This window comes from Microplitis mediator, chromosome 6 (assembly GCF_029852145.1).
Source record: "Microplitis mediator isolate UGA2020A chromosome 6, iyMicMedi2.1, whole genome shotgun sequence".
Taxonomy (NCBI): Eukaryota; Metazoa; Arthropoda; class Insecta; order Hymenoptera; family Braconidae; genus Microplitis; species Microplitis mediator.
The window spans coordinates 19259477-19286398 of NC_079974.1; the positions used below are offsets into that span (position 1 = coordinate 19259477).

Here is a 26922-nt window from a genome sequence, read left to right on the forward strand (position 1 = left end):
TAGACGCAACGCTTCAAAGATGTGTCAGTCGTGAGCGCGATTTCGTCGCGCCGCGCACTTGCTTCGCGAGCTCTGATCAATCAATTTGTTATTACACTTTTTTTTAATTGTCTAATTGACAGTGAAAAGTTTCAATCGAACGTAATTTTAAATAAAAACTGAAAAATTTTTTGAATATAAATAAAATATTTTTGGAGCTGATCAATTAATTTTTTAAAAATAATTATTTACTTTACACTAGTGTTCGATAATTACGAGTATTAACATTTAAATTAAATTTTAAAATAGTGTTTAGTGTTATATACATATATATAAGTACAGATATATTTAAACAAAATTCATATAACTTAAGATATATTTTTAAAAAATAAATATATATATATAAACTATTTTTAAGTGTTAAAATTTTATGATATGAATTGTGAATGTGTCTATTTTTTCTGCTCCATCGATCTCCAGTGACTTTATTTAAAATTTATAATAATAAGAGACCAGGCTCATTGTATCGCATGACGTCGTAAGTAATTATTTTTAAAAATAATAATTAAAAAAAAAAGTATGCAAATTAAAATGAGATCAATAAAAATAAAACGGAAATAAAATAATTTTTTAAGATAATCCATTAAATTAAGAAAAAAAAAAGTTTTTAAATAAAAAAATTGTTTCGATTATTTTAATTAAATAATAAAGTAACTTAAAAGAATAAATAGTAATCAAAATGACCGTCAAAACTATGAATTATCTTGTACATCATATATAATTCGTGCAATCGAGTAGTTAAGCACGCAATAGACACATACAGTGGTTTATTAATCAACTCATCAGTGATTTAACATCCTAATTACGTGCGTTATTTAAAATATTTTCAGTACAAGTAATTTACAGTCGTCGTAATTAAGACAAACATTTATTTATTGATCGCATTAACAAGTTAATTAAAACAGTTAATTATTAATTGATTCAAAAAAAATTACACATCAATTATAAAATTATATTCTGCATGAGTTGAGTATAAGTAAACAATTTCACATAAGAAATTTAAAATTGTAGCCACTGAAAGCAAGAGAACACGTGCTCTAGCAACCGGTCACGCGACTTCATGTCGCGATTTATTTATCAAACTACTTTCATATTATTTTATTTTATAATTTATTGTAAATAAATAAATACACTTATGTGTACTTTTTTAAACAATTACGATAATAACAATCTTAAGAGTATAAAGAAAGTCTTAACATATGACTCTGAGTCACATGTTGATAATTTTACACGGAAAAAACAGAATATTAAAAATTAATAAATAATAGTAAAAAGTGGAATCTGTTATCAATAATTAGTACTATTATGTAGTTAATGCAAAGTAGTTTACTAATTTTTGTAGATTCCTAAAAACTACTATCAATTATTTTAAAAAGTAAGTAAATATTATTACTTTTAGGTATATAAATACGTGACTTGTTAGTGAAAATTAATTAATTTATGGCATACATCTATTAAAAAGTAATGACTGGTCAAATTAAGAATTGCTATCTTAGATACTGATTTTTCCAGCCAAAAATTGCAAAAGTTACTAACTTTTATTTTATAAATTCGATATCACTGATCAATTATTAGCTTAAAATATCATTTATTCATCATTATAAATTAATTTACAATATACATAAATCGGATAAGTGGTAAATAATAAAATGAAAAATTAGTATACTAGATACTGATTTTTTGCTCATAAAAATACTGAAAACTTTTAACTCTTATTTTATAAGTTCTATCCCATTGACTAATAATTAGTATAAAATGTTATTTATTTGTTATTATAAATTAATTTATTATATACATAAATCAAATAAGTGGTAAATTTTTTAAGTTTTTCTATGTTTATTTGAATAGTAATAAATAACTGTAGATACCAATTTATCCATTCTTTTTCATATTAATTTTAATATACGAAATTACAAATTTTGCTCTTCTATGTGTATCAAATTTTAATATAAATAATAGCCATTTTGTAATATATAATGATCCTGGTTTGATATTAGTATCGAATATACTAATTTTAAGTCAAAAATAAACTACAAACTATTAAAATTTTGAGCATCATTTTTTTCCGTGTAAATTTATGCTGTACACAGAAAAGAAGGATTTCTTTGCGCAAAAAATTTTTTGCATTATGAATTGAAAACAAAAATTTTCTTAAGTCAAGAAAAAATTTTATAAGACGAGAAAAAATTTTTCTTGTCCCAGGATATCCTGTTTTTCTGTGAAATAAAAAATTTGATTTTTTTTACCTCATGTGTCCGTATCATTATTTACCTTCTTTTTAATATTTATTTTTCTGTACACACAAAAAATTTTATTTCTTTAACAATTCGTCATCGTTTAAATTTTATCTATCAACAATCTACGGATGAAGTGTCGCGTGCCGTGATGTTATTGTCCTGGTGAACAAAAGATTGCCGCCTGGTCGTGATCCTTGTTAAAAGTACCGTCACGATCATTGAATGGACGATGCTAAGCTATAAGACATTTTAAAAAGAAGGCTTTGAGAACTCTTAAAGGCATACGCATCACGATTAAATTCATCTCACGTGTCGAGGATACTGTAGTCCGTAGTATAGAGTAATTGATGTAGTATATATACATATATACATAAATACATATATAGTTAAGTCGTTATTGATGGTAGTGTAGGTATGGTACTTGATGCTTACTCTTGTCTCTTTCAATTTGCACGGGCAACTTCCGCTGGACAAATGATCAGACTCGTCACTTTCTGTCGGTTCATTTGCTCCAGAGATTTTCTTAAATCAACTGGTTATGGCGATTTACTTTTTTATTTACATTTTATTTATTACTTCCTATTTATCAGGCACCAATGAACAGTGACAAATTTATTTTCTATTAAAAAAAAAAAATTTTTTAAATAAATACAATTTTTTAGAGGATAAAAATATCACTGATGAGCTTAAAATAAATAAAGTTTGATAACTTTAAAAAAAAAACTTTTGTTTGTTAATTTCTGTTGTATTAAAAATAGTAAATTATTTTAATTAATAAATAGTAAAATTGTTTATTATTAATATGTATAGACATCGGGTTGTGTCTATTCATGACACCGAAAGGTAGGAGCTGGTAACCAGGGCACTCGGGCTCGATATATTGATTCGGGTGGCGAAAGAAGGCCACAGCCTGGACTGGCACACTGAGCAAAACAAAGTAAAGGGAGCAAAGAGAGTACAAGGACTGTATGATTATATTTAATTGTACACTTGACCAGATTGTCATACAAGTCCTCGTATGTACAATGTATAATTTTTTATTAAAGTGTCAATAATTAGACGGACCGAAGATTGACACTTGGACTTTGACATTACACAGATGTACTGTGAACTAAATTTGTGTTTGTATGATCGGAGCAATGGGCAATGAGACCTATCAGTTTTGTCGATGATGATCGTATTAATAAATCAATAAAATAATACTGCTTGTAGTTGCAATAAAAATGGGGAAAAAAATACTTGGGTAACTTGCTGAGATCTCGCAATGAAAGTCAATAAACTGGGATGAATAACTTAGAGGTTGTTGTTGCTCGACAGAGAATGACATGGTACAGTCGGAGAGTAACATTAATAAATTACTGTCTGGTTTGCTGATGGACAAAGCATTCAGCCATCGACAGCGTGGATAACATTCGTGTGCACATGTACGTTGTAGATCGTATTCATCAATAATAATATAATATATGATATTGATAATTACATTATTAAGTTAAGTGTTCAAATTAATAGTTTGTCGGTATAATGAATAATTGGTTGGTCCCAATTGACCGTACACTGAAAGATAAAAAACTTTTGAAGTATTGTATATTTTTACCATAGAAATTATGCTATTTAATATATTTTTAGTTCAAAATTTGAAGATTTCATTCAGTCATTTTCTTAATCGAAGAAACCTCAGTTCATTTCAAAAAATGCTGATCTTATTTTTTTTCAAAATAGTGATTTTCTTCTGTCAAAAAAAATGATACGGAAGTTAGCAGACGTCTAATAATTTTTAAATTTTTTTTTAGACGATAAACTTAAAGAAAAAAATTTTTGAAAAAATTGCACTTGTAGTTTTTTAAATTTTCTACATGTGCATATTTTTAGTTTTTGTTTTTTTGTAATTGATTTGGTGAAAAAAAAATCCGAAAATTACTAATTATCTGCTAACTTCAGGATCATCAAAAAAATCATTCTTCGCGTTAAATATGAAATTAATAATACAATAATTTATATCAATTTATTACCCGAGAAAATATTGTTCTTACGAAAGTTTTTTTTCTCAAAGTATTATTAATTTACGGAAAAATGATCTCCTAATTTGAATTTCACGAAAAAAAAAATTCAAAAATTAGTCCGGCTGCCCAATTTAAAAACACAGTAACTGACAAAAATAAAATTTTTGAAATATGCATCGAATCATGTTCACAAGACTCTACTGGAACTAAAAATACTAAAAAAACGATTTCGAAAAATTTGTCACTTACTGTGTTTTGAAATTTGGCAGCCGAGTAAGTTACGGTCTTTTGAAACTAAGGTATATATTTATTAACTGATATTTTAAATAACAATATAACAATTGTCTTGGTCAGACAACTCTACCCTCTATATTAAATATTATGTACAAACGACTTCTTGACGTCACTTCCTGTCGACAAATCTATCATCATTTGGACCACGCACGTATTTTTCAAGGTTTTATTTACCCTTTTCAAAGTCGTTTTCCGATACTCGATACTTTTTCTTTTCTTATTGAATTTCTATAAATCCGAAAAAAAATAATATTTTTTTAGGGACATTTGATCTTTTTTTTTTTCTAATAATAATATTTGATTTTTAGATAAAACTTACATTTTAAATTTCCCGCTAAATATACAAAATTTCAAAAAAAGTAAATAATGATTCCGACGTTAGGGAAAATTTTTTCTTAGCAGATAAATGAATGTATAGATAAATATGTATGTATTATATGTCATAAGTATGTAAACAAAATTATCTCACGACTTAAAACTGATTAGATTTGAAGATCAATCAGTCTAATCGCGTCTAGGGCATTGAAATAATTAAAATTTGAAAAAATTAATTGTTTATTTGTTAATTAATTAATAAATTAATATTTAATAAATTAATATTTATATTTAATTAATTCTATTATTAAATGACGATAGTATATCGTTTATTTATGTCAAAGCAATAATTCATATTTTGATAACACCTGATCAAACAAACAAGGCCGCTTTACTTAAATGGAAATAATTAATTATGAAAATACAATAAATTTTTATTTATTTATTGATCAGTATTAAATAAATTAACAAAAGTTATTTGCTAAAACACATTAATATTCATTAGAAGAAATTAATATTAATTATCTACAATATATATAAAGAAAAGTTTCGCGAAACCAAATGCTCAATTACTGTAAAGAAAAAAAAAAAACATAATTTTATCGGACTTTAAATGAAAATTATTTTTAATGCGATTGAAAAAAATTTTCTTTGATCAGATTTTGGATTTTTTTTAAGCCGATGAATTATAAAAAAAAAAATATTAAAAAAAAGTCCACTTGTAGTCTTTTAAATTTTCTACATGTGCATATTTTTAGTTTTTTTTTTCTTCAAATTTTGTTAAAAAAAAATCCAAAAATTTTCAATTGTCTGCTAACTTCAGGATCATGAAAATTTTACATTTTTTTTTTTATTAAAACTAAAATTTAAATAAAAAATTTATTTTTATTTTATAGACGAATTTTGAAATTAATTTATTTGTTATAAATAAAAAAATAAAATTTTTTATTGACCAAATAAATTACAGTCATATGTCCTAGTTAAAAATGAAACCAATCTTATTAAATGATCAAAACAATAAAATAAATAAAAAGTTTAACGGAAGTAGTGGCAGTCAAAATTGATTCCTCGGAAGCAAAAGAGCTTGACAAAGCGATTAAAAGACACCGAGTCATAGTCTACATATAAAAAAGAGCAACAGACTATCTTGTAACCCATGTATGTAACCTCGGATTCAATTGACGGGCATCTGAGGAAGGGCCTGGCACGCCAAGAGAAAATTGACTCACATGACTCGTCGTGAGTAACCTATTAAGAGGCTGTCCATTCGTCCCGTGGACATCCTTCTTCTCCATTCCATTCTCTCCTCTACAGTCTGACATTTAAATTTTTACTTTACCCTCGCGATTTTATTCTCACACTATTTTTTATATTGTAATTTTTATCTATTACTTCTATTTCTTTATTTATCCCTCAACCATAACATCTCATACTCAATAATTTTTATCTAATCTTTAACTACCATACTCCCATCCCATACCTTAACTCTTAACTCGAGTCTTTACCGTACAAAGATTGGCCCATGTTTATTTCATGAGTAAGGAGCGGCAAGCAATACTTATTTAACAACTCAGAGTCCAGTAATTCCCCTGATGATTTTATCACAACAACACGTCCGTAGGGTATACACAGTAGTATAGTACCACAATATTTTTTTAAACTCCGAAGAATGGATACTAACCCATCCAACTATTTCTGAATAAATCTTAAACCGGCAATACAATGAAAAGAAAAATAAATAACAATTTCGTATAATCATTTATTATAATTTATCAGATGAATACACGAAGAAAATTTTATAGTAAGGTCATCATCTAGTTATAGTAAAATTTTGAAACTGCAATGGATAGTGAATATCGTTTAAATTATTAAATAATCGATCTGAATTGCAGTATCTACACTGAAAAAATTAAATGATAGGAATTACTATCTAGTTATGGTGAAATTTTTTACCATCAATCGGATAGTAGTGAATACCATCTAGATGATTGTATAAATCATCTAGATTGTAACAATTACTATAAATATGGTGAATGTTACAATCTAGATGATTTATACAATCATCTGATAGTATTCACTACTATCGGATTGATGGTCAAAAATTTTACCATAACTAGATAGTAATTCCTATTATTTAATTTTTTCAGTGTACCAACTATATGGCAAAATCTACAATTATTGATGGTAATCAAAAATTATAACTTTTATGATCTTAACTGATAATAACTATCACGTTGTAACTCTTAATAACCTGACGATAATAGTTACCATCAGCCTAAATAATAATTACTATCTAAACTAATAAAGAATTTAAATATCGGTGTTATAGTCTGAAGCCTGTCTAGATATAATTTTCTCTTTGTTTAACTGTGGATATGATGAATTTCACTTAATGCTGGAATGATTGTTGTTTTGATGATCATCAATTATTTTAAGTTATCAATAACAGCTCCAATATTTGGAAAATTTTATTATATTCGGACTTGAACGATTGCATTATTACACAGAAAAGAAGGACTTTTTGGAACAAGAAAAAATTTGCATTATGAAATGAAAATGAAATTTTCTCAGGACTAAAGATTTTTTCTTGCCCCAAAAATTTTTTCGCGCCCCAAGAAAATTTTCGTCTTCACTTCATAATGCGAAAAATTTCTTAGGACAAGTAAAAATTTTCTTGACGTGAGTAAAAGTTTTTTGCGCCAAGAAATCCTTTTTTTCTGTGTACTTATTTTAATTGTTTAAGGACAAAATGTACATAGCTAAAATATAGACTTAAATTTGGATAAATTTACCCTATTTTTTGTTTCAAAATTTTTACAATCTTGAATGGTAACAGTTACCATCTTCGATTGTAACAATTATAATTTGTGATAGGTACACTGTAAAAAATTAGAGGAGTGAACCTGGAGTAAATTCAGAGTGAATACGAAGCGGATGACTGTTTATTTATTTAATCCCCTCGGAGTGAAATTAATTTTAAAAAATTGCACTTATAGTTTTTTTAATTTTCTACATGTGCATATTTTTAGTTTTCTTTTTTTTTAATTGATTTGTTAAAAAACATCCGGAAATTGTTAAAGGTCTGTTAATTTCATGATCCTGAAGTTAGACGTCTAATAATTTTTGGATTTTTTAAAAAACGAAAAATTACCAAAAAAAAAATATTTAAAAAAGTTGCACTTATAGTCTTTTTAATTTTCTACATGTGCATTTTTTCAGTTTCTTTTTTTTTTCAAATTTAATTATTCAAAATAAAATCCTAAAATTTTTAATTGTCAGCTAACTTCAGGATCATTTTCAAATAATCGAAATTAAAAATTTAGTATCGTAGATAATAAAATTTTCTTCGTGTACTCACCCATCCAACTATTTCTGAATAAATTAAAACCGGCTATACAATAAAAAAAAAATAATAACAATGATAATAAATAACAATTCCGCATAATCATTTATTCTAATGCATTATGAATAGTAGTATAGTAGTATTTATACCTAAGAATGAATTTTATCCGTTATGGGAATAAATACTATATACACAATACACAACCCACAATATTTATAATCCCAGAGAGAGAATAATCGAATCGCTGCTGTGCCCTCGAGGCCAGGGATCCTTATCACCTCTTATCAATCCATGGTTACAGTAAATATAATATATGTGCCGAATGAACAACTGTCATTTAAAATTTTTAAAAAATATATATATGAAACATTGTGCGGGTCTTCTTGTCTTTCATAAATATATACCTTATTACTTATTTCTAACTCGATAACAATTTATCTGTGTGTATTATTTTATCTCGCCAGATAACGATTAATATTTACTTTATTATTATTTTTATCAATCCGTTCTATATTACGGTGTTGCATTAATAATAACAATAATACCGCGTATTATAAACAAAAATATCTAGAGTATTTAATCTATTATCTAAACGTGTTGTTAATTCTAAATACAAGCTTCCGATTACAATAAAGATAGCGATCGGTATTTTTGAAAAGTTGCATTACTATATATAAGGAAGTCATAAATTTATAACTGGCAATCGTAAATAAACATCTATGAGTTACTCATACTTATACAAATATATACATATATACCATTTAATCCTTAAATTGAATTAAGGAATTAAGAAACACCGGAAGCAACATGCTAACGAGTTAATCCTCTCTTAACTTTTGGGACTGTCCCTTCAGTACGTGGGTGTTGTTGTTTTATTTTCTATGTATTGTAAAATTTATGTGTGACAGGTCCAGAATACCAAAAAGATGTTAATATGTACAAGGAAAATTTAGTTTTTAAAATTCTTAAAAATAACTAAAGGCACAGATGTAGTTATTTCTTTAGACCCTTAGACACGTGCATGTCTTATCAATGATCAGTAAGAATGAACTTTGGAATTTATTTTTTTTCGTTTGGTTGCTGTACAACAGCAACGGATACGGCTACTCGAATCAGCCATTTGGAATTTCTAATGCATTGAGATTACCTGCACGACTCTAACTGCGAAGCTTTGGTTTTTTTTTAATGACTCAGCCTTTTTTGGTGACAATAAAAGGAAAAGAAAGTACTAGTAGAGACACTAAAATTCAGAGTTCAGAAGTCATGCGCATTATTTTTTAATTGTAATAATAAATGATGATGTATAAAAAAAATATATTGATGATAATTGATCGTTTGATTTTTTTTTTTTTGTTTGTTTTAAAGAATATCAACGAATGAAGAACGATGACGAAACAATCGAGGGGGGTCTTAATGATCCTGAGTCTGTTGAGCGTAATACTGAAAGTGGAGCCAAGTATTACAGACTCGTCAGAAATGGAATTGATCGACGAAACAGAAATAATAGCAACGACAACAAGACGTACATTACCCGATCGGTGCTTAGTAAAAACGGATACGGGTCCTTGCAAGTATTATATTCACAAATGGACATTCAACAAAGCGGAGAACAAATGCCGGACTTTTGTTTACGGAGGCTGTTTAGGAAACGAAAACAGATTCAATTCGCAACTCGAATGCCTTCATTACTGTATCGGTGGTCCAAATTGTAAGGACTTTTTTTATGATACTGAAGTTAGCAGACGTCTAATAACTTTTGGAATTTTTTTTTAGATGATAAAACATGAAAAAAAAATATTTGAAAAAATTGCGCCTGTAGTTTTTTAATTTTTCTACATGTGCATATTTTTATTTTATTTTTTTACAACTGATTTGTAATACGAAAATTAAAAAATTTTCAAATGTCTGCTAACTTCAGGATCATCTTTTTTTTTGCTAATTTTATTAGTCATTAAAAGCAAAATATCGCGTTGCTAATTCCAAGACTTATATTTGTATGCGCCCTTTTAACTTTAGTTACTAAGTTTAAAACCAATAGGGCGTATAATGTTTTTTTCATTGCCAATCGTTTTGTGAATTTAATTTATAGCTAAAAATTGAAAAAAAAAATTTTGAAAGCCAAAAGAGCATTGGTTTAAATTATACGCCCTTTTGGCTCTCAATTTTTTTTTAATTTTCAGCTTCAAAAGAACGATTTGCAATTTAAAAAAAAATTATACGCCCTATGGGTTTTAAACTAAGTGACCAAAGCCAAAAGGGCGTACAAAAATATAAGTCTTTTTGGAATTAGTGACGTGATATTATTTTAAACATAACTATGGTGTAGTAATTGCTTTTTTTTCTTATTATATAGATACCCTACCGTCTTATATGGTAACAAAAGGAAGTGTTTTTGTTACAACCAGCACTACAACGACAAGTACTCCTCCGACTACAACACCAAGTACTCCTCCACCTACATTTATACCTCCAGAGCCAACAAGACCACCGGTGCCAAAGCACAAAAGAGGAAAGGTATTATTATAATTATTTATTTAAATAACACACTGTTTCAAAATTGATTTTCTTTAAAGAAATCAGACTTTATTTGGCTACCTAAAATTCAAAAATGTGAAATCAGCTCCAAAAATGTTTTTGTAAAGATCTCCAATTAAAAACTTTTGTTTTTTATTAATTAATGAGTCATAAAAAAAAAAAGAATAAGTGAAAAAAAAAATTTAATCGGCATTTTTTCTTTTGAGGTCCGTTTTACCCATCCTGTATTTGAATTATTTAAAAATTTCTACTATTAATCTTCAAATTATTTTCATCATTGAAATCAATAATTTTTTAATAATTATTACCAAATAAAATATTTGATTTAGGAATTAACGTTCATGGAATCTGGTTACGAAAAAACATTCATGTTCGCCCAAAGCAACACATTCATTCAATTAGACGGAAGCGGTATAAAAACATTTCAACTCCGACTATGTCGCGAGATATCATTTCAATTTCGTACGAAGCTACCCCATGGGCTGTTAGTCTATCACAGCGTGAAGGATCGCCCAGAAAGTTTGGATCCTTATGCGCTGTATGTTATCGTAGAAAAAGGGCAACTTAAAGTTGTTCATGTGTTTGGCAAAGCCTCCACAAGCTTAACTGTCGGTGAAGGTCTCAACCGGGACGAATGGCACAGTGTCTTAGTGCGCATTGACGTCCACGGCGCTAAACTAATAGCCCGGGTCGATGATAAACAAGAAGAAACGACTCTTGAAGTACTTGAACGTGTAATTAATTACGGAGTATCTGAAGATCTTGCTTCCGTCGTTCTCATCGGAGGTAAATTTTCAGTCCAAATTTATATTTAAAATTTACTAATACATACACAGAAAAAAAAATTTTCGACCGAAGGTAAATATTCTTGATTCAAGAAAATTTTTTTGGAAACCTAAATTTTCTCAGATAAAGTAGAAATCTTCTCCGACTAAGACGAATTTTTTTTAACCAAGACAAATTCTCTTGGCTCAAGAAAATCTTGACTTGGTTCCCGAAAACGTTTGTCGTTCAGAATATTTTCTTGACTCAAAATGACTTTTTTTTCTGTGTACCCTGTAAAAAATTGGCGGAGTTAATGCAGATTAAATCTGGAGTGAATGCGGAGTAAATGTGAAGCGGATGACTGAATATTTATTTAATTCCCTCTGAGTGAAATTTATTCTGAACGGGATTTTATTTTAATACTGAAACTCCGAATCAGAGTAAATACGGATTGAGATAAAATCCAGATCCCTCCGCTTGCGGAGTAATTTTTTGTAAAAACTCCAAAACTCCGAGTAACGAAGTCAATTCGGATTGAATTAAAATCTGAATTCACTTCCGGTTTTTTACAGAGTAATAATAAATATTATTAGTTAATACTAAATAAATTTTTTTTCAGGATTGAGTTCAGAAGAAAGATTACACGGTGTTAAATATATAATTGAATCCTTTGTAGGATGTATTAAAGACATGGTATTAAGCTCAGGAAAATCAGCAAGTGATTTATTGCCAATAAGACCTTTAATTGCAACGAAACATGAGAATGTAAAGGAAGGCTGTATCAATAAGTAAATATTTAACTGAATAAAATAGATCATAGATATAAGTCTCTATAAATCATATTCCTCAATAAATTGAATCAATGTACAAGTATTTGAAATTTTATCCCTCAATGATTTTGCTCTAGATGTTGGACGAGAGAGAACTTGTGTTTTATAGGCAGTCAATGTGTCAATCATTACAACAGCTTGACATGTGATTGTTTTGGCACGAGATACGAAGGAGAACGTTGTGATGTTTACAGTAAATTTTTATCTCGCTCTTAATTAATAAGAAAAAACAATCACTGGTTATATAAATGGTAATAAATCAATTTTATAATTTAAATTTTAGCTGCGACAATTTTGACACTTCGTGGGTCGTCTTACGTGTCCTTCAGAGTTTACGATTGGAAAGACCGAGTTCATTCGTCTGTTAATCGTCTCAGTATGATGTTCAAAGTACGTTTAATAAAATATATCTATATACATTACAACGTGTCAAAAAAATCGATTATTTTTTCCAAAATTTCCCATGGGAAATTTTTTTAAAAGTTTGGGATTTTATCACCCATCAGGGAATCAGTGTATCGGAAAAATTGATAGATATTTTAGTCGAAAATTGAACGCTCTACAAAAAAGGTCTCTTATCATTTTTTGATAAATTTGATTTTTCAAAAGTTATTCGAGGTCAAAGTTCAATTTATAGTAAATTTTATGATACTGAAGTCAGCAGACAATTAAAAATTTTCGGATTTTTTTTTTCAACAAATCAATTACAAAAAAAAAAAACTAAAAATATGCACTTGTAGAGAATTTAAAATACTACAGGTGTAATTTTTTCAAATTTTTTTTTTCTTATAATTTACTGTCTAAAATAACATCCAAACATTATTAGACGTCTGCTAACTTCAGTATCATAAATTTTAGTATTATTTGACTTTTCCGGCGAAACTTTCAGACTTATTTTAAAATGTCACAGGACCTTTTTTGTAGATAATTTTATTTCCTACAACTTATCTGAAACAAAATTTTCAAAATTCCTGAAAGCTCTTTAGTTATTTTCATTTAAATGTCAATTTGTTTCAAAAAATAAAAAAAAAAAAAACTTTTCCCATGTTATTTAAATGGGAAATTGAAAATTGCGATGAGGTGGTTGTTAATATTAATATTAAGAGCCCAACCATTGACAGTATTTTTTTTTTCGTTCTGAAAAAAGAAATAGTCGATTTTTTGAATCAGTCTAATAAGTATATTATTTTTTAAAAAATTTTTTAGACACGTTGGGATGACTCTGTACTGTTTTATGCATCCGGTGAGATAGATGGTACGGCTCATTATGTATCAGCGAGTATAATTGACAAAAAAGTTCATATTTCCCTTGACTTTGGTCATGACTCCAAGATAACTACGACCTTAGGCGATTACGTAAATTCAAATCACTGGAATAATTTAACATTATTCCATAATGGCTCTCAAGTGACCGTAAGCCTTGACTATGAGAGTAAAGTACTTGAAATACCTGGTGATAATCATTACATGATTATTGATCCGGAAATTTACATCGGCGGAGGTCCTGAGCTCCATAAAAAAAGGGGTCTCATGTCTTACAATAATTTTGCGGGTATTTCAAATTTAAAATAAAATAATTTGTCATTTTTTATCATTATTTAATAACATATATATTTTAGGTGCACTGAAGTATGTATTTTATAACGACAAGTCAATTATATATGAACTCAAAAAGTCAAATCCGATGGTTCATTATATCGGAGTACTTCAGCCAGAGTATTACGAAGTAGATGTCGATGTAATTCCGATAACTTATCCATTCGCGGGAAGTCATATTTGGTGGCCGATTGCCAGAACTGATTCTCTGATGCTTAATTTTGATTTTCAAAGCTCGAAACCAGTGGCCGTAGTGGCTTCTGGTGACGTTAAAAGCGACCAAGGCCTCGGATACTGGGAGGTAAATTAGTTGAAGCAGTCGCTGTATTAAAATATCAAGCGTGTAATTTAAAATAATTAATAATTTTTTTAGCTGAGACTCGTAAATGATGAAATGAGATTCCAGTTAATTCCAGTTTTAATTGAAAATATAACTGTATCATCTTCCGTTAAATTTCCGCCGGATAACAAGACATCTTGGCATGCAGTTGAGCTGAATTACACCAAAGGGGAGCTGAATATCATTGTAGATTACAGACACAAACAGGGAAAAATGTTTGCTATGACATTTGAGCTCGGTGACAAAGTCATTATTGGCAGTGGCAAAAGTGACGCAGGTTAATGGCTTTCACATTTTATTTGCTGGGAAGTAAATGGGGTCAATTAGAAAACAGATAATTAAGTTTTTAATTGTTTTCTAACAGGTTTGGTTGGCTGTATGAGGAATATAAAAGTTAATGATGAAGTTATCGAGCCGCGATATGTTATAAATACTGAGAGAGTTGTAGGTGAAGTTGCTTTGGATAATTGTCAGTTTGTTGATCCTTGCAAGAGACCAAATACTTGTGAGCATGGAGGAAAATGTTCTGTTAAAGAAAACAAAATTACCTGTGACTGCAGCGACACTGGATACATTGGAAAAAATTGTCATTTTGGTATTGAATATTATACATATATATTTCACAGCAATATTGATTTTTCTGTACTCACTAATCAAAATTTGATCATAAAATAAAAAAGAATTTTTAAACTGAAGCCCGGGTCTAAAATTTTAAAAGCTCGATTTTCATTTTATGATCCAGAATGTTTTGAATTCATGTCTGTCTTTTTTTTATTTCATAAAAAATCGACAAATAAATATTGGAAAATTTTTTTCCTCGCGGCGAATTTATAAAAAAAATTAATTAAAATTGAAATAAATATATTTGAAAATTTTTTTGAGTAAAATTAAATTATTAGAAAACTTTGGCGAGCATTAAAATATTTTTTTTTGATAAATTGATAAATCTAAAAAAAATTTATTCACAATTTTATTCACGAACAAACACTAGAAACCTAAAATAGAGAGTCTTTGGCGTTTTTTAAAACCTTAAGGCCATTCTCAGGTAGTGCCTCTTACTTTTTAAATATTTTCAATGATTTTCAACTGTCATAAGCGTATCAAATTTTTATCAATTAATTAAAAAAAAATTAGAACACTAATTGAAAAAAGGACAACGTAGTCGTAATTTCGCCGATATATAGATTACAAAAAAAAATTATTTACACTTGAAATCAATTAAGAGTTAAACAAAAGTCGTTAAATAAATTTCAGTAAAATCGTCATGTCAATTTTATAATTCAAATTTTTAAATTTTGGCGGCTAAAATTTTTTCAACAAATTTTGTTTAACTCCCAATTGATATCAATTGTAAGTAATTTTTTTTAATTCTGTATCTCAACGAAATTACGACTACATTGTACTTTTTTCAATTAAGGTTTTAATTTTTTTTTTTTAATTAATTATTAAAATTTTCATACAGTTATGACAGTTGAAAGTCATGGCATATTTTTAAAAGGTGGGGGGGGGACATTGTCTAAGAATGCCCTTAACAGAGGGCTAGAAATTTCGTATTTTCAAAAATTCTAATTCGTCTCCGAGAAAAATTGTTTTAAAATTCTCATTTATTCGACGAGTGCAACAAAGATCCCGTTTATTTGTCTGAGAAAGAGGTCCGGTAACGTATCCCCTTAAATCACTCTTTAAAAATTCATACCACAAAATTTTGAATAGTGAGTCAGAAAAAAAAATTATTGCAACATATGTAAAATTTATTTGATAAAAATTAATAAATTTTTTTTTTAGCCCAATACCGTAAAACCTGTGAAGAATTAGCCCTTTTAGGATACACCCAAGACGATGTTTATAAGATCGATATAGATGGGAACGGTAGATTCCCACCGGCGCTAGTTAAATGTGAGTTTCAATCGATTGAAGACGCGACTAAAACAATTGTCGAGCACAATTTACCTTCTCAAGTCGACGTAAGATCAATAGCAGAGGACGATTTTTCATTCAACATAACTTACCGACAATTTACTGCTGAAATGCTTCAAGAATTGATTTCGCATTCGCTGTACTGCAGTCAGTACGTCAAGTACGACTGCTACAAAGCGCCTTTGGATCTTCATAGCGCCACGTGGTTCCTCGGTTCCAAGGAAACGATCGTTGATCACATCGGCAACGTCAATCGCGGCTCCTGTCCATGCGGAAGTGAGTAGCATCGACCATCAGCCTTCAATACCAGAGCAATTAATAATAAATAATTAATTACTAATCACTATTTAGCGAACCGAACCTGCGTAAATCCCGAATTGAGTTGCAACTGCGATGTTTCTGCGGGTAAATGGCTTTCAGACGAAGGCTACTATGAAAGTCCTGACTCTTTAGGTATAATGGGGATGGTTTTCATTCAACAAAAAGACCTAGAAGAAGACGCGCAAGGCAGAATAACACTCGGGCCACTAGAATGCGTTGAAACGAGTATGAATTTTTTTTATTTAATAAAAAATATGAAAAACTTTTTAAACAAATATTTAAAAATATTTTTTAGATACGCAAAAATATGTCGTTACTTTCACTACATCTCAGTCATACATCGAAGTGCCAGGATGGCGTAAAGGTGACATAGCATTCAGTTTTCGTACAACTGGAGAAAAAGCAATTCTTTTGTATCAGCCGCCTATACGTAGCAACTACCCGTCATTTATGGTCGTACTGACTTCTGAATATCGTCTTACGTTTAATTTCACTCTCAATACCGGAGCAAATCGTGAAATGGAAGTTAAGAGCCGGAGAAAATTAAACAACGGCGAGTGGCAGAAAATTTGGATTGATTACAATGACTACCACGTTCGCTTTATGATAAATACCGACTTCCAAATGGTTGAGCTCCTGCCTGAAGAAGAATTCGGGCCTTTCGAGGGGTCGATGTTCATTGGCGGCGCTACTGCGTAAGAAATTATTTAACAGTAGAATAAATATTTTATCTTGAGTTACTTATTTTTAATTATTAAAGGGAGCATTTGAAAACATCGGAAGTAAGACAAGGACTGATTGGATGCTTCCGCGGTCTGGTTGTCAATGGAGAAATTTTAGATATCCACAGTTACATGTCAGTCCACTTGTCAGAAATAATAAAAGATTGTAAGCCGTCATGTCAACCCAACAAATGTCAGAATGGCGCGAGATGCGTCGAACTCTGGAGCAACTTTGAGTGCGTTTGTGAAAATAAGTGGGCGCATCAAGGAACATTTTGCGAAACAAGTAAATATTTTATTGATAATTATTTACTTTTATTAAATTTAATAAATGAAATTAATTAATTAATTGCAGACATCAACAGCAAAGCGCTAACGTTTTCATCACCGGGTGCATTTCTGAAGAAAAACTACTTCGGCTCGGGGGCTGACGAAGAGAAATTACTGCTGAAGAGTATGCTGCTGGAGAACATCCTGATAAATCTGAGGACTTACGACACCCACTCACTCATCCTGTATGCCAACGACCATCTCAACAACTTTGCTCATCTCTACATTTCCAATGGGACCAGCATTGTCTACTTATTTAACACCGGGAACGAGATTAAGAACATCACCGTCCAGTATCCAGGTGGGCAACCGTTTTCTTCTACGAAGGAACTACTTCTACTACCTACTACTACACTACTACTACTACTTCACTACTACTACCTAGACGAATTCCAAGAGACGCGAAGAGTTTGACTGACGTAAGATCCAAACCCATCGACATTACTATCATGTCAATTACTCAAATAGTTTTTTCTTTTAATTATTGTTACAGGAGTCAACACCGGGATTTCTGTTCAAATTGCGATCATCAGAGGCGCGACTTCAACTACTCTGCACGTCAATAATCACAACATTACCCTGGATGCTGTGCCACTGCTGCTGGACACTTACTCCAATAAGCCCTGGATCAATCCAGAGAAAGAAGTTTTGGCGCCACAACGACCACCTGCACCACCAACTGATTACTTTCAAGTAATTATTGGATTTCTTTTCTATGCTTTAAAAAATTAGGAGTGATTGCGGATTTTATTTAAACTCAGAGCTCCGGAGTTTAAAAAAAAATTAATCTGCATGTGAAGTAAATCAGGAATTTGTTTTTACAGCTGAGTGATCTGGATTTTATTTCAATCCGCATTCACTCTGATTCGGAGTCTCAATATTAAAATAAACTCTTCTTCGAGTGAATTTCACTCCGGATTTACTCCGCGTTAACTCCGCTAATTTTTTACAATGTCAGCAAATAAAATTCTTAGTAAATTTCCAGATTAATTAAATAAATAAATGACACGTGTTTAGGTAAATCTAGGAGGATTTGATCCCGACAATCTTCTGCGGGTTGGAAAAGAAGGGAATCTTATTCAAGGATACGTTGGTTGTCTTCGAGGTCTCATGATTGGCGAATATCTTGTAGATCTTCCAAATCTCGCAAGTGAAGCCAACCACGAAGGAAGCAAAGGAGTGTTGCCAAACTGTCAAATGAAATGTGACGCCGTGCCGTGTAAAAATCTCGGAATATGTACCGAAGATTTTGGCAAACAAGAGTCTTCTTGCAATTGCGAGTTGACTTCTTATTTTGGAGAAAACTGCGCTGACGGTATTCATTTTATTTTACTTCGGTATATTCATCATTACAATTTTTTTTATCTAAAAAAATTGATGTTACAGAAAAAGGCGCGGATTTCAGCGGAGAAAGTGTTTTGCAAAGAGGTTTTGAATTAGAAGGCGAAGTTAAACAAGTTAAGGTCCAATTAGCGTTTTCGACAAACGATTTACGTCAACGGACATCCGCGCTATTGTTATTACAAACAGAAAATAAGTATGTCATTAAATTCACTGGTAATTTATTTAATATTCAGCCTTTATTTGCAATTATCGTTATCTTTTTAGGAGAACTTATTATCTGCTGGTAGCATTGACCTCAGAAGGTCAATTGATTTTTGAAGAGGACAGAGAAGGTTCTACTTTCGGAGTGAGATTAAATGACAGAAATTTTTTGAACGGTGCCAGACATAGTGTTTATTATGTACGAGACAATAACACCGCAACTTTACTGGTGCGTTTATTTAAAAAAGAAAATTATTTATATTGAAATAAAAATAAATAAGTAAATGTTAAACTAAATGTTTAAAATTATCTGTAGATTGATCGCGAACCCGTGCAATTATTACCGATTCCTGTGCTAAGTATCACTGATGATGATAACGGCAATCATCAGGAAGAAGATGAAAGTCCTGGAGCTACAGAAATTCAACTAGGGGGACTTAATACCACTGACCATAGATTTAGCGCTTATAAAGGCTACACTGGGTGTCTTAGTAGTGAGTTAAATATTTAAATATTTTATTTAATTATTGATAATGAAAAAATTTATTCATTTTTAATTTTTTTATAGACGTTGTGGTCTCAATTAATGGGGGCGCGATAATGAAACCATTGGAAGAGTATATGTTATTTACTAAAAAAGGAAGTGAAACAGTGAGAGCATCTATTCCAGCGGGGGTCAGAAGTGCGCAGTGCGCTGTTTTTCATGCTCAGCCGCGAGGGCTTGAACCTCCGAGAAATGACAGTGTTGTAAGTATTCAAAGAAAATTGAATATTTGATAATAGCCTAGTCTTTAAGGGACACCACTAGTGTGACCGCTTGAAAAAAAGTGGTTTTTGGGAATTTTTTAAAAGAAAACTACTGCATGGAATGTTTCAATGTTTTAAAAATATATAAGAAATACATGATAAAATTTTTAGACCAAAAAATTGAAAATTCACTGATTTATTTGCAATCTCCCAAGGCTACAAAAAAAAGTGCCACCACTACTGCAGTGATAGCGACCGTCAGTGCATAAAATAAAAAAAAAGCAAAAAGTTTATTAAACTAGAAGGTATTGTTCCTATCATGACCCTCTATCGAAAAGAAAAATTGAAATAAAATAAAATAGAGGAGTTTTTAAAAAAATTTTCAAATTTCGCGCGAAAATTTGATGATTTTCGGACTGCTAAATTAAATTTTCTATTCGATCGGAAAACTGGAGGTTCAGGGTATGGAGAAATATTTAAAAGAAGCTGCAATAAGAATCAAATCGATCGGATGATTTGTCTTCGAGTTATAACTGCAGCAAATTTTAAAAATGGATAGGAAAATCCATGATTATCCTCATCCATCTCCACCCATCTTCGGATCCATGACAACTTATCCCCGATAAATAATCACACGATAATTGATCCCACGGACAACTGATCCCACTGACAAATTTATAAAATAATTAATTATTAATTAATTACTATGACATGAGTAATTAAAACTCACTGATGTAAATATAAAAAGTTAAATTATGTAAATTAGTTGTTGATAAAAATCAATTGACGATCAATTATTGATGGGATCAGATGTCGGTGGGATCAATTTGTAGGGATCACTTGTCGTGGTATAAAATTGTTGAGATCAGTTGACGGCACACCCCCATCTTCATCCATCCTGATTTATCCCAATTTATCCTCATACATTCTCAGTAAATGGTTCAAGTTTCGTACTTGAAAGTAGTAAATTTCTTATCCATTAATTCAAATATTAATTTTTTTTTTTTTTTTTTTCAAATTAATATTTGAAACAATGAATAAGAAATTTACTATTTTCAAGTACAAAACTTGAACCATTTACTGAGAATGTATGAGGATAAATTGGGATCATTTAGCATGGATGAAGATGTGTGGAGATCGATAAGGATAATCATGGATTTTCCTATCCATTTCCACGATTATTCCTCGCTTTCCAACCTCGGAAATCGCAAATCGCAAATCTCAAATTCGACTCCACCGTCCATCTTACGGCATTAAATAGTTTCGAGAACCGATGAGCGGCTGCTCTTCAAACGGCTGTAATTCAAAAACTATTTGAGATACGCCTGAAATTTCAGTACGTTATTTTTGAAGACAGAGTATTGAAATGTGCAAAAAAAATTGATTTTTTCAAAATTACTACTAGTGGTACCCCTCAATGTCTGTATTGATGTATTTAATGATTATAATTCATTTGTATTTAGGGTCGCGACAGAGCCTGGGTAGAAGATCCACCGGCACGAATTCCGTACAAATCGTTATACAACAACGAAACTAAAGAAGAACAAGGCGCAGGCACTTATATTTTTATAGTACTTGTTTGTGTATTTGTTTTGGCGGTAGTTGGATGCATTTATGAAGTACTAAGAAGCGCGAGACGTGATCGAAAACGGAGACGAGCTCTAGCGGCAGCTGCTGTTTCGGGCAGTGGATCTCCTGGTGGTTCGAAACGATGGCAGCCGGCTTATGCTACTACTGTTGTCGGTACATCTGGTGTCAAAACAGTTGGATTCAAAACCATCATCGATGATGAAAAGAGACCTAATGGAACTAAGGACTACAAATCAGTCCCTAATTCAGAATCAAAAAATGATGTTGCCAATGATAAAAAAGTTTTTATAAAAGGTCTGTTATTGTAATTAATTTTTGTCAATTTTCAAAATTTATTGACTTTTTTTTCTGTTTTACAGACGAAGAATCAGAGAAGAAAGAATTACTTGGGGTAAATACTGGCACCGGTCCGAAACCTGCGAAACCGAATCCATTTGTAAAGATTTTTTTTTTATTTTGTTTAAAAATAAACTCGTATGAGTTTAATGCTTTGCATGTTTTAAGCTTTTAAATTATTAACTAAAGCATGAAAAATAAGTTTTCGACTTCGCATGTTTTTACTATTCTGAGAGCTATTTTTAATTTTAATTTATTCAATTATTCAATAAATTAATGACGCATTTTTTTTATTTCCTTCGTAAATTTTTAGTCAATGGAAGATTTAACTGAAGAGCCAGAGCTCGAAGAACGGGAGCAAGAAGAAGAAGAAGACGAAGACGATGAAGAAATGGGAAAAAATTCAAGCCCGGAAACAGAAGCCGAAGTACTCGTCAAACCGGTTCCGGTAAGAAATCAAGCATTAAAACGTCTTCCGCCAAGTATTCCAAGCGCACCCGGAAAACGTTTATTGGAGACAAACTTTTCCATAACTGGTCTCAATGAAATAAAGACAAATGAGTTTGTCGTCGGCGGTAATGAGACAACAAACGGCACCGTCCAGAGACCTCTGAGTTTGGATTTCGGTGAACCGACCCTCGAAATAATAAACAAAACACGTCCAGAAAGTTTGTATCTCGAAAAAGTAACAGCTAAAATGTTCGATGTGCCAAAGATGGAATCATAATTTAAAAATAATAATCAATTAATTAAATATTAATTGTACTTATAAATACGACTATTACGTTAAATTTAATATTTTAATTTTAATAACTAATTTATTATTTAAATAATATTTTGTCCTTTTAATTAGCATCACACTGTAAAAAATCGGGAGTGAATTCGGAGTAATTACGGATTTTATTTGAATCCGAGTTCACTCCGTCACTCGGAGTTCTGAAGTTTGATGAAAAATCACTCCGCGTACGGAGTAAATAAGGAGTTTGTTGTTACAGCAAAGTGATTTTGGAGTGAACCGGATTTTTTTCACTCCGATTCAGAGTTTAATATTAAAATACAGTCGACTAACCGTTATAAGCTTGCCGTTCATAATTTCGTACGAGAGCTCGTTATGAGCCTCCGTTAAAATTGTCAAAATTATAAAATAAGAATAGGAACAAATATCCAAATTAATAATGGAAGTTTTACAATCTATGTATCGCGGAGAGTAATTTAATCATTATTAAGTAAAATATAATTTATTGTTCATAATTGTAATAATGAATTATATTCAAAGCTTTTGTTACAATTGAAAAATTTTATTGAGTATTAAGTTCATCAATAAAATTATTATTTTTATTATTACTGTAATCAATACCGTTATCATTATAATTATAATTAGTCTAAAAAGATTAGTATTTATTTTAGCACTATAAGCACCAGGAAAATCGATTTAGTCGCGTACGTAAAAAAATTTTAATATGACGTTTAAAATGATATAAAATAGCAGGTTTATAACGGGTCATTGAGAACAAAACTAAGTGTACGCCAGTGGGAAGACTAAAATTCCAAAAAAAATTTCCCCTACGTCCCCTAGACCAGGCTTGTAACCGGCAGTCGACTGTAAACTCCCTTTCGGAGTGAATTTTACTCCGAACCAGAGTTTCAATATTAAAATAAACTTCCCTTTGGAGTAAATTTCACTCCAAGAGGATTAAATAAAAAGTCATCTGCTCCGCATTCACTCCAGATATACGAAAATTTTTTACAGTACATAAATCCAATAGATAAAGCGAAAATAAGGCTGAGTTAAATGAAAAAAACAAAAAAAAATTGTTAATGATTTTTAATTTTCAGAATTTTGTTTTATCATCCGATTATTTATTTTATTTGGACTCACCCACCGAAAGCACTAAACACAATTATCTTTTATGTTAATTCATTCAATTGCTTTATTACCACTTAGTATCAGTACATCACAAAAAAAAAGAAATCAACACATTGTTATTATTAATTAATGCGCTTATGATTTTATTAATTAAATAAAAAAAATTTTATGTGGACATGAGCTTTAGTGGTGAAAAAAATTTTACAAGCGAAGGCAACATCACAATCATAAAAATTTAAAATTTTAAAATGAAACTAATGAGGGGAAAATATTTAAAATAATTACAACTAAGGGAAAGATGATCAATTAACTAAAAGTATTATTTTATATCGGGATATAAAAATTTTTCAGATAATAACTTGGTCTAAGACGACTAATGAAGAGAATGTGATACCATTAAACTCCATTACCAAAACGGATGAAACGCAAGAGACGTTTTAATTGTAATTAAAAAGGTATCACAGAGTATTTTTTTTTTTTTTTTAGTAATATTTACAAAGAAAGAAAAAAATAATTGACTGAAAAAATTTACAAATTAATAAATAAATATTTTAACACAGTATACATAAGTATAAAGTTTGATAAACTAATTATACAATATAACTTTTTAGAAATTTAAGACGATATTTTGTGAATGATATATAAATAAATATTTTATAGCATGTTTTATTGGAGCTTATAGATAAATATATACAAATGAATCAAAAAAAGCTTGTTACTATAAATTATTCATAATCATTCATACCATCATTATATAGGACAGAGGTACCGTTTTTGGCTTCTTTAGGCCCTGTTTTGGACCCCTGAAAAATTTGATAACCCGCATAGAATCTATGATACTGAAGTTAGCAGACAATTACTAATTTTTGAATTTTTTTTCCACAATTTGATTGAATAAAAAAAAAAAATAAAAATATGCTCATGTAGAAAATTTTAAAAACTATAGGTGCAATTTTTTAAATACTTTTTTTTTTACAATCTGTCATTTTTTAAAAAAATTAAAAAATTATCAGACGGCGGCGAACTTCAGTGTCATATAGAATCTCATAGACTTGTATTCGTTTCTATGCGATTTTTGACCCATTTGAGTGGATTCTATGGCAACTTTTGGATAGAGAAGATACTTTTATCACACTATTACAATGCGAGTTTATTTTCATACATAGGGAAATTATTCTTGTATAAAATACTAGTGTCTTAGTAAAGCCGGACACTGTTGACCACCTAATGGAAATTGAAATAAACCCATACAAAAATTGCTATGACCATAGTAAAATTTTCCAAGGTTACAGTAATTTGTTATATAATCGCTGTAGATTTCAATATGGCCATAGTAATTTTTGCAAGTGTATTTAAATTTCTGCAAGAAGCAAACATGGTCCAGCTTTACTAAGACACCATAGCATTTCAAACAAAAATAGTTCTTTCGTGTACTTATTAATGAATTAAAACAAAGTATTAAATGTCTAAAAATGGGACATAGTCACAAATGGTACTTCTATCTATTTAATTAATTATACTCAGTGTTTTCTATCATGTCATCGCATGTTTGAGCTTTTTGGGCTGCTGAAATGCTGATCACCAGTCACATCGCAGCTTTTTTTATCAAAGGGTGATCGGTCCAGTAAATGAACATTACTTTATTTTTACTTACATAATTTAGATTTTAATCACAATTACATAAAGAAAATACTCTCTGCTGTTTGATTGACGACTTTAAGACCTTCGTCTAATTTTGTCGCATCTTCTGTATTCAAATATTTAAAAAAACGACCGTTCATTTACTGGTACAGTCACCCTATTTCATGTTTTTTTTTTTTTTATTATTACTATTATTAATTATTTATAAAAATGTGACACAGTGGCATTAAATCAAAACATACCATACTGTTTATTTAATAATTCGTGCGTTAATGTGCAATGTTTAATTTACCGAAGTAAGTGAGCTTTTATTGATACTAACGCAAAATGTAACACTATTATTTAATCATCATAACTTTTTATTTATTTCTTATCTTAAACTTTCGTCAGATAACTATCAACTGATAAATTCTCCTTATTCTCGCTATATTACTCTACTTATTTTTCTTCATGTATTGAAAATAAATAATATTTTATAAATTTGAATATAAATAATTTTTTTATTTTTAGATAATTCGCATTTTCGGAGTTAGACAACCATCGAAATCTCAAGCAACGAGTCCAGGTATTCTAATAATTTTATTTTGAGTAAAAACTATTGAGCTAAAGGTCCCAATTACTGTCAATGCCAGGACTATATTAGACATTATATTTAATTTTAGTAATAAATTATTTTTTTAATTAAAATTTATCAGCTTTTTTGACTTATGATTTATGACAATTAAAAAAAAAATTACAATGAAATATTTTGTCATAAATAATTACAGTAAACTTTGATTTTAATTTCACTCGACTATCTATAAAAAAAAAAAAACTTTAATTGATTTTTTAGAATGGTAAGAAAATTAAATCTGCATATATGCGACATATATAAAAATATGTCTCATATACGCAGATTTGTCCGGATATAAATTTTTTTCGCATGGGAATAAAATTAAATATCAATAATTGGTACCCTGTCAATAATTGGGTCTTCCACGTCATCATATAGAGATGAAAAAAAAATATTTTAATAAATATATGAATGAATTGATTGTTTGCAGATGGAAAATTTAAAATGCTCAATACCACCCCGATATTTTTGGGAGAAGATATGCGGACTTTTGAAAATCCACTGAGTTATTTGGGTGGACCTAAATTACATTCGAAGAGCCGAACGTCTATTGAATCTATTTTGTCTCTCGATTAATTAAATTTAATTAAATAATGTATAATAAGTTAAATTAAATGTGTAACAGTGAATTTTGTGTGATCAATTAATTGGTTATATATATACATATATATATATAGTTATAATTGTATATTGTAATTTTATGTTGAACAAAAATACCAACTAGTCAAGTTTAAGTTCATCTAATTTTTTTTTTTTTTTTTTTGACATCGATATAATTCTGTATAAAAATTGTTCATCTGTAAAAATAATTTTGTTGTTCATACGTAAAAATAATAAAATAATAGAACGTTCTCTATGAAATCCTATTAGTTTTTATTTCCTTATTTATATTTTATTTTTATCTGCTAAAGAGAAACTTAAATTTTTTAATAGCAATTATTTGAATAGCACCTGAGTTCAATTAATTATTTTTTTGATCATAACAAAATATATCTAAAG

General features: G+C 29.7%; 1 protein-coding gene across 4 annotated transcripts; it reads left to right on the top strand.

Annotated features, from left to right (window-relative positions):
* On the top strand, positions 1 to 26747 carry LOC130670217 (axotactin). Of its 4 annotated transcripts, XR_008990329.1 has the most exons (28): positions 2 to 517; positions 9594 to 9936; positions 10582 to 10742; positions 11093 to 11549; positions 12148 to 12316; positions 12436 to 12551; positions 12642 to 12748; positions 13565 to 13910; positions 13978 to 14255; positions 14328 to 14571; positions 14659 to 14889; positions 16080 to 16487; positions 16563 to 16757; positions 16828 to 17227; positions 17293 to 17540; positions 17610 to 17885; positions 18078 to 18277; positions 18602 to 18899; positions 18971 to 19121; positions 19193 to 19358; positions 19446 to 19623; positions 19698 to 19876; positions 21340 to 21760; positions 21826 to 21902; positions 22116 to 22250; positions 24021 to 24124; positions 25821 to 25875; positions 26354 to 26435. XR_008990329.1 is itself a non-coding variant. In XM_057473503.1 (27 exons), the coding sequence occupies exons 2-27, from the start codon at positions 9615 to 9617 to the stop codon at positions 26497 to 26499; spliced, it is 5964 nt and encodes a 1987-aa protein (XP_057329486.1). In that variant the 5' UTR covers positions 2 to 517; positions 9594 to 9614; the 3' UTR covers positions 26500 to 26747. The 4 variants fall into 4 exon arrangements, 3 of the variants coding, with proteins under 3 accessions (XP_057329485.1, XP_057329486.1, XP_057329483.1); XM_057473503.1 differs by lacking the exon at positions 24021 to 24124 and having other exon boundaries at positions 26354 to 26747; XM_057473502.1 differs by lacking the exons at positions 24021 to 24124; positions 25821 to 25875; positions 26354 to 26435 and having other exon boundaries at positions 1 to 517; positions 21826 to 21857; positions 22116 to 22637.
* The last annotated feature ends 175 nt before the right edge of the window (positions 26748 to 26922 follow it).

Excerpts from the sequence above, each read along its gene's own strand:
- LOC130670217 (XM_057473500.1), top strand. The coding sequence starts at position 9,615 with ATGACGAAACAATCGAGGGGGGTCTTAATGATCCTGAGTCTGTTGAGC. Across the intron at positions 10,743-11,092 it reads CAAAGCACAAAAGAGGAAAG|GAATTAACGTTCATGGAATC; the intron begins GTATTATTATAA and ends TATTTGATTTAG. Across the intron at positions 12,552-12,641 it reads AGAACGTTGTGATGTTTACA|CTGCGACAATTTTGACACTT; the intron begins GTAAATTTTTAT and ends TTTAAATTTTAG.